The sequence below is a fragment of the Bacillus rossius genome, chromosome 8 (assembly GCF_032445375.1).
Source record: "Bacillus rossius redtenbacheri isolate Brsri chromosome 8, Brsri_v3, whole genome shotgun sequence".
In the NCBI taxonomy this organism is placed as follows: Eukaryota; Metazoa; Arthropoda; class Insecta; order Phasmatodea; family Bacillidae; genus Bacillus; species Bacillus rossius.
The window spans coordinates 43,635,395-43,649,142 of record NC_086336.1 but is presented as its reverse complement, the minus strand read 5'-3'; the positions used below and the strand labels follow the sequence as shown (position 1 = coordinate 43,649,142).

The 13,748-nt window shown below is 34.1% G+C and overlaps 1 protein-coding gene across 3 annotated transcripts in view; it reads left to right on the top strand.

Annotated features, from left to right (window-relative positions):
- LOC134534808 (uncharacterized) overlaps positions 1-13,748 on the top strand; it is a 64,775-nt gene that overhangs the window by 41,587 nt on the left and 9,440 nt on the right. For all 3 annotated transcript variants that reach the window (XM_063373403.1, XM_063373402.1, XM_063373404.1), the window contains 4 exons: positions 13-71; positions 163-668; positions 2,782-2,831; positions 10,165-10,292. In XM_063373403.1, the coding sequence (XP_063229473.1) occupies positions 13-71; positions 163-668; positions 2,782-2,831; positions 10,165-10,292 (743 nt within the window). The remainder of the gene's footprint in view (positions 1-12; positions 72-162; positions 669-2,781; positions 2,832-10,164; positions 10,293-13,748) is intronic.

Sequence of the window (13,748 nt, the reverse complement as noted above, 5' to 3'; positions counted from 1 at the left end):
ATCTTGTTTTAGGAAATCGAAAAAGACGACAAGGAGACACAATGTGATTTTGTGGCCAGTGACGACCCTCAGTAAGTTGTTGCTCAGGTATTTTACTAATGAGTGATAACGATCATAGTTGTGAGTTTTTCAAGGATGTGCATCACTTCTGTTCTATTGCAGGGACAGCAAATTATTTGAAACGAGCGTTGTGTTTGTGGAAACCACTGCCCGTCGACTGTCCCCGATACACCTGACCTTTCCCGTCCCCCGCGGGGGCGGTGTGGACGAAGCGTGGGCCCGCAGGGACGCTCCCGACGGCAATGAACAGACGCCCAGGAGGACTCTGAGGAGCAGGGCGTGTCTGGCTTCGCTGGTGACCAGCACGCCCATCCCTCCGGACCAGGCGGAGCCCATGGATCAGTCTGCTTCACCTCGCCCGTCGCTCGCCGACAGGGAGTGTGCCGCGTTTGCAGACTCGGCCGAGGGCTTGGCGGGCAGGTTGGTGTCTGCTGCCACCATGACCGATGAGGTGGAGAAGCGGTCCACGGGTTGCCAGGTCTCGCCGTCCCGCCCGGAAGTCCGCCCCAGGCAGAGGAACAGACGGCAGCAGAGCGTCCGGACTCAGACCGACGTGTGTGCCGTCCAGCCCAAGAGCGTCTGCTCCAAGTCCATGCAAACTGAAACTGGTGAGTTCTCGCGGTATGTAAACATTATTTACTTGGCTTTGTTTAAATGCACAGTTCACTGTAACATTTTTTTTTATTAATTTCATAAATTTTAAAAACCAAGATAAAATAGGCTGAGTGTTCTATGGTTCACAGCCAAATATATAAACATAATATTCTTCATCTGTGTATGTATTTGTGTTCTGATACATTTCAAGAACCTTAAACTACAATTTTATTTAATTTTGGAATAACAATTTTACCAAGCAAGAGTACTTATTTTACAGGACTGTTCTCAACAAATATTGAAAACAAATAAATTATATTTAAACGTATTATTTTAATCATACTCATTACCATCTTTAACATACATATACAACATTAATACAATGTTTAAAACACAGTTAAATTTGTGGTAGGTTTATCTGCAACTGCAATTAGCTGTTTTATCTTATTTAGATTTCAATTTTGTGTATAAGTTGGTATCACATTTGTTGTGCCTAACACGCCAGCCTCTTTGATTTACTGAAATCTGTAAACCATGTTGTAAGTTTGACTACTGAAATCTGTAGTCTACACTTACCTGAAGAGATCCAAGAAGATCGAAACATGGATGCTTACATTTCTGAACCTTGAGCAGCCTCACGGTATAGGTGCAGAATCTGGGTTGTAAAACCACATTCCCACGCATAGTCCCGATTTAGATTTAGAGCATGTTGCACTCCGTGCTAATTGATGAATCTGGCTGGATTTATTCCAAACCACCTGCATTTTCACGCAACAATCGCTGAGCAGCTTGGTATTGTTTTATTGCTTATGACATGTTTCTTTTAGTTTTTAAATATCGTTTGCCATTCCTTAATTTCTGGGGAGCCATTGTTGCAAAAAAAATCATTGAATGTAAAAGGGAAGGTTAATTTCCCAAGACTGACAAAGCCTGCATCTAAAACCAGCACTTGTTTGTATTTTAAACTAGTGACCCACGTATTGGCATTTGTACACCGCGCGAACGCGACAGTCAGGTAGGCGAAGCCAGCTCAAGGTGGAGGGCAGCTGAGGTCCGGCAACCCTGCGGCTGGCAGCCAGGCTGTTTACCTGCTTGCTCGGGGGGCGGGGTAGGGTGGCGGGATTGGAAAGTTAATTCTCAGCCAGACTTCACGGCGCCAAGTGAGTAGCGGGTTGCATCTGATGTATTTTGGGATTCCAGGCGCCAATAAAACATGCATTCACCTCTTGATTTGGATCTGTATTACTATTAAGAATATCACTCTTTATTGTTTTTTTATGTAAGTATATGGTTGTATGTATTTCAAGTTTATATTGATTTTTACTTTAAGTGAATTTTTGCATTTTTTATATTAAAGTGAAATTAGCTGATTTTATGACTGTGCACAAATATTACTGGTCAATTTTTAAAATTTTTAAATTATGTCATTAAATAGTTTATGTATATGACTTGCACTATATCAAAACTTAGCACATTTCATCAAGTACTTTTTGAGATCCGTATTGCAAGAAATGCTACAAAACTAATGTTTGAGCTCGTGTAGCTCACAAACTAACAGTTTTAGAGACAATTCTACACTTATGGAAAATCTTTTATATGTAAACATTATTTAAACAATAAAATCAGGAATAAATTTTTTTGGGTCATACAGCCTTAAGAGAAGCAAAAAGCTCTTGTCTGTATTTTAGTGTGGGAAAAGTTAATGAATAAACCCCCAGATTTTTTCTATCTTCAAATATCCCGTAGCCAACAGTTTTTTTAATAGCATCTAGCCATACACACATGTGCAGCGGCATTTCAACCCCACCTCTTGTGCAGATTATAAATAGTAAGTTCAATGAAATATGTGATCTTATCCATAGCAACCCCACTATTTGTCCTATAATGGCTGCATACAAAAAAAAAGTTATTTTTTTCCAGGGTGGTCACTCGACTGGAAAATTTGGGAAACATTGAAATTAGCCAGATATTTTTTTTTGTTAAGGGAAAAACTGTGAGAACCAGTGAATTTTTGAAAGCCATTGGGAATTATTTGTTCGTCTAGCAAGTTGAAAAAAACTTAATTGAAAAACTGCTAGTTGTACCTACAAACTGTAATTTTTGGTTTGTCACCATGTATTTTTACAGTTGTGAGCTGTTTGCCGAGGAAGAGAGTTCGTTCTTCACAAGATCTGGAGGTAAATATTGAAGAAAATAGTTTTTCCTGGTTTGTTATACTTACTATAATGCAGTATTAATTTCCCATTTTTTTTATTTAAATTAATTAAGGTTAAGGATACATCCTACCTACTGTTTACCTCCCTGGAGTGATTTTGAGAAACTTTGAAAATCCAGAATAAGTGTTCTACCACTGCACCACTGATTCTAGGAACCTCCATCTTCCCCAGATATTGTATGACAAGAGGATAAAAATCATTACCTTTAAATTTGATACAAATGAACTTCAGTCCCCTTATAATTTACCAAGTCTGTGCCCATGTCAGGAAATCTTTTTAGCTAGAGTTAAATATTACTTATTGCTTACATATAATTTATTTTTTGCTAAAAAAAAAAAGAGCATTGTGCAATTACTGGTACTTAAGAAAATGGTAGTTTGTTAGATAACTCTTGTAATTGTTAAACAAAACCTCTTTGTTCATATTAATTTTTAATGAAAATTGGTTCCAGGAGAATAAAGAGTAATTTGTAATTTTTTTCAATTAAAAATAAATAATAGTTTAAAAACACTAAAAAAACACTTTTATAGAAAAACCAACTAAAAAATAGAAAATAAACTTTAATAAATTTGAATTAAGAATAGTGTAAATAAGAAAAAAAAAGTATTTTATTGAAGAAAAAAAGCGTGGGGTGCTTTTTAAGATATCAAAATGATAATCCTTCTACTCATATCTGTCAATAAAATATTTATAACTATTGACACCATGCACCCCACACTTTTTTTTACAAAAAAATAAATTTCTTTCTTATTTACACTATTCTTAATTCAAATTTATTAAAATTTATTTTAATTTTTTAGTCTGATTTTCTATAAAGGCATGTTTTTTAGTTTTTTAAAACTATTATTTATTTTTCATTTTTTATTTGGTTTTTCTTTATTACATCAATTTACTATTAAATTGAGTTTGAGTAGATATTGGCTGCTTTTAAAATATATATTCGATATAGCGTGTTGAAGAGCTATAGTTAGGGACATGCAAATTTCGCATTTACGATAAAACAAATTTTTACGCGAAATTCGTAAGTTTAACACGAATAACCTCACTTTTACATAATTTCTGATACCGCGAATTTTTTTTTGCGAAATACGTTTGTTTACCACGAATAACCACACTTTCCCGCCATTTGGTAACTTTAAAAAAGTAAATAAATAGCCGTTGTCACCACTAATAACACCATCAACGTAAAGACAACACTTGCCAATGTTTACGTTTCATTATTTATTTGATACGACGCGTTCTTGGCGAACTGCACTCGTGCACTAAACGGTCATGTCTCGAAGGCACGTTTACAGAGTCGAAGAGTAATGTACGGCCATTTTGTTGGATATTTTGTGCGTTACAGCGCTTGTGTCGCGAAGCAAATTATAAATTACGCACAACTGTTCATCTTGCATGTACTATGGACTGTGCAAACTGTTTTCATTTTGTACTCTTACAGTAAACAAACTTAACAATTACGTTTTATGAATGATAATTTTTGTTTAAAAATGTTGTATACAGTGCAACTATTTTATAAAAACTGTAGTTTGTGATAGAAAACGTCTTCATATTTCTCAGCATAGGTTTTAAAGTGTAAAATATGCCGAAACCTCAAGCAATCACCAAACTTCGTGAGCGCGAATTTAGTGATAGTGGATTATATGCGAGGGTAAATACGTAGTTGTACGATATGTGTTAAAAATTTTTTTTAAATCCGAAAATACTTTACTAACGAGGCTAGAAGACTGGAGCTAGCCAAACGCTCATATTTTGCATAGTGAGCTTACCAAGGTGCAGCGCAAACATGGAGGAGTGCATTTTTTTGACGAAACAAAACAAGTTTTGGACCACATGAACACCACGAAAGCAGCTGCTGTGAAAATAAGTGTAGTGCAAGTGTCTACAAAATCTCTGGTGAAGCTTACCAGCTTGATGGCTGCAGATCCAAGCAGACTTGACTTTGAAACACTGACTGTCTTCAATCCAAAAAATATTTTGATTTCGGACATGAACCCTATTTTGCTTGCTAAGTTGTGTAAAGATTCTACTCTGAAAGAAATGGACCGCCAGGAGCTGATCACCGGTTTTGGAGAGTTAAAACAGATAGTTGAGAAACAAATGAAGGAAAGCAGTGTGGATGTAGTGAAGGCACATCAAGTTTTAAAACTTTCACAACCTGAATTTTCTGACAAGTGCCTGGAACCAGTGTGGATGTTGTGTGCAAACGTTGATTCGGAACGCTTCTTATTGTATTGACAATAATTTTCTCACTGAAAAGAGAACTAATTTGAAACAAGAAAATTGAGCTACAATGGCTATTTTTTCATTTGAAAGTTAAATGTTGTGTCAAAGTACTTTGGTTCTGAAATTATTGGGTTGACTTAATTTAGAATCTGAGTTCTTAAACTTGTGTCTTTTTAACCTATATTTGTGTAATTTTAATTTATAATGTTTCAATTCATGGTGCAATTATATTACAATGTTCTCTTCATATTTCTTACACTTGAAATTGTAAAAATAAAAAAAATAATAACCCCACTTTTAGGTAAAAATAACACCGATTTTAAGGGAAAATAACACCACTTTTCATCACAAAATAAACACACCTTTTGCATGTCTCTAGCTATAGTACACAATATTTTCAATGTCCTACTATGAAAATTAATGATTTTCAATAAAATTGGGAAGTCATTGATGTTTATTCTAAGTCGGTAACTTATCCGAGAAATGAGCAATTTGGGCGCCTACTGCCTCCCTTGGATGAGAAAGCCAGTTCTCAGGTTCCCTTTCAGAAAATTTCATCTTATTCAAAGTCGGTAACTTATCCGAGAAATAGGTGATCGGCGCGCAAAGACACTAGGTACCAGTTTTAGGAAAACAAAAAATCGCTAATCCTGATTATCCTAGTAAAGATAATGGGTCTCACTGTTTAAAATTTCGAGTTAATCCGAAGTTTTGAAGGGGGTCAAAATCATGTTCAAAGTTTCCGTTACATACTAACATACGTATGAAGCTAATAAAAGCGTGTTAAAAAAGAAGTAATCTAACTTGCAAATTTTCAATATGCGATAATATTCTGTAAATGTGTCACACATGTTAAATAAAAATAAAATATTGTATTAATTTGATAGAATAATATTTTTGATGCAATCCTTTTTTTTTTTTTTACTAAAAATTTAAAAAATGATTACATTTCATGAGATTTAAATGAAAAGTAAAAATCTCACAAGCTGGGTTCTTAATGAAGTCCTGATTAAAATTATAGGATTTTGTAGTAATTTTAAATTCTGAACAGCCTTACATTAGATATCCATTTTATAAGTCATCTCACCTCAGCAAGTCACACACCTTATAGTTGTATGAATTGCATTCATTGTCATTCTGTTGAGTTGTCTTACATTTAAAGAACACCGTTTTATTTCAGGTTTCTCTTATACAATTTTGAATTGTCATACACTTGGGTTCGTCTTATATTGGAGGTCGTGGTGTATTCAAGGTGTTCTTATATTCGGGGTTGACTTGTATTCAAGGTGGACTTGTATTCGAGGTGGACATGTATTCAAGGTCTTTTTCTCTTTGAAGTCATTTTTTATTTTTATCACTTTTTGTGTTCTGGGTTGCTTTGTGTTCTGGGTCTTATTGTGTTCCAGGTCATTTTATCTATATATTCAAGTGCATCTTATATTTTAAAGTTTACTTTTATCTAGTTAGTAAATTTTGTATTAACTGAACAAACAATTTTGATACAATATCACAACTAGAGGCAGTCAAAATGTGTGTTTGATATAAGCGCAAATAAATGCAACAGGCTTTTTTGGGAATAAAATATCTGCCCCCTTCCAATAGGCACAAGAATTCTGCTCAAAAAAAACTTTCTTCAAACCTCTTTCCACTCAAGTTCTGCTACCCTGAAAACCATACATAGTTTTCCACGAATAAAAAAAACTTGGAAGTAAATAGTCGGGGCTAATTTTTGTATCGAATTTATTTTGTGCATTACATAGGTCCTGGTTTTCTATTCTGCAGCCAAGTTTTTCCTTTTTGTTATGTATCAAAGCATACATTTTACTAGGGTGCATAACACTAAAAGAACATTTGGCATCTTTGTCTTTTGTTTACCCTCACACATTCCAAAGTGTTATTGACACAGTGGCTGGGCAATAAACAACCTGCCCTCTTTTTGCCAGGGGGCAGTGGTTTAAAGGGGCTAACAAGGGGAGGGCACGACTTGAGGAATTCACTTCGGGACGAGACTTGGTATATAGGTAATACCCCTTTAGTGTGTTAAACCCTCAAAAAAAGGAAGTGCAATGGCCAATCAATTTTGAGAAAAAAGCCTTCAAACATTTGAGTCGTTCATGGTTCGAATCTCGGTCGCGATCACTTTGTGTGTTAATTTTATTGTTATGTTTTTTGTCTACAAATATTTTAAAATAAGTATTTTTAATAAAGAAATATTAAAGTTATAACATGTTTAATACATTTTACATGCCATTTTAATTATATTAATAATAATAGTTATAATTATATTTATTATTAAAATATAATTAAAACGTTTACAACATGCGTTAAAACTCGACACAAACTTGTCTATTAAACTCTCCAAAACCGGTTTTGATGTGACAAAAGTTATATAGGTACTAGAGAGCAGCTGTTTTATTTAGTACAAAAAATGTTCTTTACTCTAAACAGTCTAATGTGACAATAGTTTTCATTTATTATTCTATTGTATCAAATGTTTCAAAGGTTACAACGTGCCATTTCACGTTTGGATTTCACTGAGATCGCACTGTTCCATGCTACATCACTACACTAAGCAATGAAGAGCTTATTCTTGCTAATGAAGTGTGTGAAGAAATATTTTTTGAACAAGTGGAAGCTGATATCTCATCTGACAAGAATGAGCCTGAAGAAAAAAAAAGAGAAGTAGAACATATTCCTTTGGATTATAAAATCAAAGTAGTTAACATTGCAAAAAAAAATCCTACATGAAATTTGAAAACATTGCAAAAAAAATGGATGTAGTCAATTAATAAAGATTATTTAAATTGGAAGAATACATAAAAAAGAGCAAATAAATTTTATAAATATGCATTTATTGATTCTTGGATGTATACCTAATCATTTTGTTGAAGCCAGACAGAATTATCAAGTAACTACAAGAAACTTGCAGCAAAGGTCTGCTGCTGGACAGTTGGGAGATTTTGAATTTAAAGCTTCTGAATGCTAGGTGAAGAAATTCAAAAGCACTAATAACATACATCAACAAAAAAATTACAAATTTTGTTTTGCAAAAGGAAACAGCAACTTTCAAGCGAGTTATGGATTCTGCAGCAACCTTTCGTAAGCAGGCATTACAATTAATACTTAAATTTACCAACTACTTTGTCATTAATTAGGACCAGACAGGTATGTTGATATAACAAAACTTTAACCAATGCTTATGTTAATTGTAATTGTACACTTGTCCGTTTCATATAACTCATGCTATTATCTGTTTTAGGGTGCCAGTACCAATCTACATTTAATAGGACTGTTACAGAAAAAGATAGTAAAACAGTATTTGTTAAATGACACACTATTAATAAAGTGACACATTCATATACCGTATCTGGAAAACTAATGCTGCAGAGCTAATTGGAGAATTTGGTCCCAGAGTGGAAGATTCACAAAAATATAAAAATGTGTTATTATAACATCTGCAAATATGAAAAGCTTGTGACAGAATTATATAAAGACTTCCTTCAAAACTATTTAAACCATACATGGGAAAGAAACTTTTTCTTCTATGTATCAACTCGTGGGGAGGACAAACAAAACCTGAATCATATGATGAAATCTTCCAGGATGACAATTAATTACCTACTTGTACGATTAAATCATTAAAGTAATTCCTCCAAAGTGTACGCCTCTCGTTCAACGTTGTGTCTATTTTTATAGACAAATAAAAAATCTAATTAAAAATTTAACTAAACAGAATCTAGAAACACATTCTCAAGAAGATTGTATTAAATAAAATCAATAGTTCATCATCAATTGTCACAGCCAATTTTTTATAAAATGATTAGAAATACTTAGTATGCTGCTAAACTTACTGAAGACAGTAAAATAATCATGAAAGTGAATGAAGTTTGTTTATAAACTGATCTTCTGGAAGAACATTGGTCTTGTGAGCGTTCATCGGTTATTTGTTGTGCTAGATGCCAAAACATTTATTATATCCCATGTTTCTATGATAATTATCATTCAGGTTTTTGAATGTAATAAAAAATATATGTAAAATTAAAAAATAAAACAATGTAAACTGTTTAATAGTAACCATTTGTAACTATTGTTATTAATATACTTATTAATTATTTTGTATTATTATAATTAACATAGCATGTTATATGCATGAAACATGTTTCATTTGTTTATTAATGAAAGTATTTATTATATTAAAATATTAATATTTATAATTTAAAAATACTTATTTTAAAATATTTAAAGGCAGAAAAACATAACTATAAAATAAAAACACAAAGTGATCGCGATCAAGATTTGAACCCTGAACGACTTGGCGGTAGCCAAGAACGCCTCCAAATAGGCTTCTCAGCTGCTTCTGACAAAGTGATACTTAAGTTGAGCTCAAATGTTTGAAGGCTTTTTTCTTATAATGTGCTGGCCATTGCACTTTCTTGTTTTGAGGGTTGAACACTAAAAGGGCACCAAGTCTTGACCAGAAGTGAATTTCTCAGGTCGTGCCCTCCCCTTGTAAGTGATGCTGTTTGGAGGCAGTGTGTGTGGTTTTGCAACTAAGATGTTGTGAAATGCATAAATGCACACCACGGGTTGTATGCAATGCTTAAGTGATAGGGTCAACCTTTCTTGTCGTATTAGATGCATGCTCAGGCTTAATGTTTCGACAAAACAGACTTCCAGTAGCTTCATTATATTCTTTGAACTTAATGGTAAAAAATTTTATTAATGAAAAAATAATCTCTCTCAAAGCGAATTTTCTGCCATGAAATCATTTTCAATCAATTTAAATGTTGTACAGTTTTAATATTTTTTGAAATAATGTTATATGAAAAAAAAGCTACAAGCAGGATTTATAAATGCTACATTACACTGTATCTAATCACTACCTATTATTCACAAAATCTACTGATAACCAAATATTATTTCATATAGGGATGTATATTATCTAATTATTTTACTTTACTACTTACTAACATAAGTTACAAATAAAGGAATATTTTTCACATTAGTACTGTAGAAATACAGAATGATTAAATTCTTGCAGTGTGTTAATTGTGTTCTGTGCATCTAGCCGGAGAGTGAGAAGTGCCAAAACAAGATTGACAGAAGTGCACAGACAGAATTGTTAGCTGCGAATTTGAGCTTCGTAGAGTCAGACAAATGGCTGGATGGCTCGGTAATTTCAGGCAGCACCGCCAGGTAGATTGTTTTATGGTTTTGTTGCCACTTACAAGTACAGCAGAAGATGGTTTATGGAATGTATGTTAAATAATGTTAGTGTAAAAGATTGTGAGTACATTTTAGTGCGGCAGTTTGTTTGGGTCTAGTTGTGCAATAAATTTTGTTCTTTGGTTATTTTGTTTAAAAAACTGGTTGTAAGGAAGGTTGTTGTAGCAAAAAATTGTGCTGGTCATGTGTATCGCCAGTCATTTCTAGTATTTTGAAATATGTGGAGAAAGATGTGTAGAAGTTTGTAGATATTAGGTAGCTCTACTGCTTGTCTATTTTGACAGTTTATGCGTATCTTATGTTGTGCAACCCTAATACAATAATTATAGAAGTACATACATCAATCCCTCACTAAGGACGACTGATGTGTTCCTAAAAATGTTTGTGTTATTCGAAATCGCGTATTCAGAAGCATTAGTCTCCATAAATATCAAGGGTAATTTACTTAATATGTTTCAAAATGTGTAGGGAAATATTCGATAGATAATATAAATTTTAGAATAACATTCAATGATAAATATGTCGCACCATTTATCTTTATAAGCCTACCATCAAATACTGTAGATGACAAAAATAACACCGCATAACGGAAGATCGGTGGTTGTCGTTAGTCGGCTGGTTGACTTGCCCATGCAGGCGTGAACTTCAACTCACGTCGCATACCTTTTCACGAACTTTACAATCCAAACTATCCTTTACTGACAGTGAAACTGATATTACTGTCAGAATATTTACATTTTAATTTTTTAAAAATTAAAGTGCTTATTTGTGTATCACTGCTTGGTTCACACCAATCCTGTCAGGCCTGTGATTTTTTTTTTCATTGCACCATTCAGTTAACAACCTTTTTCATGTTTATCATCTGTTCATTTCTGTTCTGGTATCTAATGTGAAATATATTCCCGCTAGTATCAACCGACAGCATCAGACTTACATAAATGTTTGATAGTCATTTCGTACGAATGTGCGCACAGATGAATTGCTTCAAACTTAAGTGTGACCAACATGAGTGTGACCAACATGAGTGTGACCAACATGAGTGTGGTGTTCATGACATTCTGCACGCCGTAATACTTCTAGTTTTGTCTCAAATACTTGAACACTATACATTGTGCTCTCACTTGGAAGCCGTGATTCCAACTGCAGGTGCTTGTGCATGTATAGTTACCAGCAGACAAATGAGTAGATGTTAGTTTGTGTTTGTGCGTGCAAGTTCCCTGCCACTGGCTAGACTGAAGTTTGTCACGGCCCAGTCTGTGGCCGAGCAACTGCGCTGCACGGTGACATATGCACGGACATAAAAATGTTGTGTCCTTTATACTCCATGGCTGCAACTTAACTTGCCATAGCTGATGTTTGTACAACAGCTAAGAGCATATTCAGGTCTGTGCGTGCATCTCTTCCCCCCTCGTATAGCTAACTGTATGCCATGGTACATCTTTTGTTTACTGAGTTGAAGCAGAATTTGTGGCTTCAGGCCCGACCTTTTTTTTTTTGCCTGTGGTAATTTCATGCCAACTGAAATTTACTGACGTGCTATTCAAGATGGGGACAGTAAAATTAACATCGCACTAAATGAGTTTGCGCAGTGCTAAGTGAAGGATTGGTGTAGCCAAAGAAAATTTGCATTTAATAATAATCCACTTTTTTGGAGGTTAGAGGATAATGAAAATTTAACTGTGGGGTGTGACACGAAAATATAAATTTAGTAACAATTTTGCACATACATACAATTAACATTGACAAAAGCACTGATGTTTATGATACAGTCATATACGACTGATATAACTGTACAGACCGCTCGTAATTTGTGGCAAATGCATAGAACAAAACAGTTTGTAACTCTTGAGTTTTAAGCCAGCAGAATACTTGCATATTCATACTGAGCTGGCCTATGTTACACCTGCACAAAAACAAAGTACAAAAAGCTTATTTAGGGAAGCAAGTATGAAGGTTCATAACCTTGTGTATTAAATCTGTTCATAGAAAGGCTTTCAAAAATGAATATCACAAACAAAATTCAAAAAATATAATATCTATTCTTTTCTCTGGTACTAGCACAGGAAATGACTCCATTAAACTTTTTGTTAGCTGTAAATCGCCGCTTCAAAAGATACTGAATTTCATTACATAAGATAAAAGAAATAGGTATGTGAACAAATGATAATTGTTAGAATCATATTCCTCAAGATACAAATAGCATTTAAGCTGAGGTTACAAAAGGACATTAATATAAGAAATTATGTGCAATAATGGTTTTTATACAGAAGCCACTGCCATGAAGTTACAATAGAATTAAGACTTCATACTTTTTTTTTTACAAACAAAGAATCATTTTAAAAATGTTATCAAAAATAGGTTACAATGCATGAATAAATATGATTGTGAACTGATCAAGGGAAATTACTCATTCACGAGCTACGTGAGACTAGGAAACATAAACCAAGTAGAAAAAGTCAGAATCAGGTTGCTCATACAAATTAACCCTAAACTGAATGCTACGCGAACAGTCTCTAGGGTCAAAACAAAGCGAAAACAAGAAGCAAGAATACAATAGGAGCATAGAAATCCACACAGATGCGGGTTTTTTTCTCATGTTTTTTTACTCGTAAAATCCAGGACAAAATTGACAAAAGCATGCACCCACAAATTTACGTTAATTACCCTAAATATTAAGGTGCATGTCGGAACAAATCAGAGGTGACTTGCTACAATGGGTGTGCTGCACACCGAGACTAAGTGAGTGGCCAAGTGCATTTCACAAAGCAAGCAATATCGAAAATAAAGATCTCTAAGCAAGAAGCATTATCGGAAAGCCACATGCCTCCATTACAACTGCAAAATTTCAGTATTCACAAAAATTATGAGCAAAGTTAACTGAAAGAAAGTTACGCTGAATCAGTATTTTGAAGGGCGGTGCCAAATGGTAATTGAGAAAAAATATAAAAGTGTTTTTTAAGGGATTTAAAATGCTATGTCACAATATGTTTGCCGTGCTCGTACTTACTGCAGGTCAAAGTGCTGCACCTACAGGTACCTACTTGCTTACACTTGCTTACCAGGGCTACTTGAAGGTCTCCTGAGACCATAATGCTGAAAGAAACTACGAGGCATGCTCTGCGCATGCGCAAAGGGAAAGGAGGGGAAAGAGTTAACAAAAATTAAAACACTATTTGTTATGGCATTGATGGCTATTACTTTCAACAAAGAAATATTATGATATAAAATGTAGTATTTTAGCCATCTTTGTTACGACATACATATGTAGAATATATTTACAATAAGTTAACAGACACTGATCTTAACCCATGATATTCTCACAGTAATATTGAATTTTTTTTATATTTTTTTAATTCATATTTATTTTATGGCATTTCTTAGGTTTAAAGTTGGTTTTGTAAATACAAATTTTAAGACAATTATTTT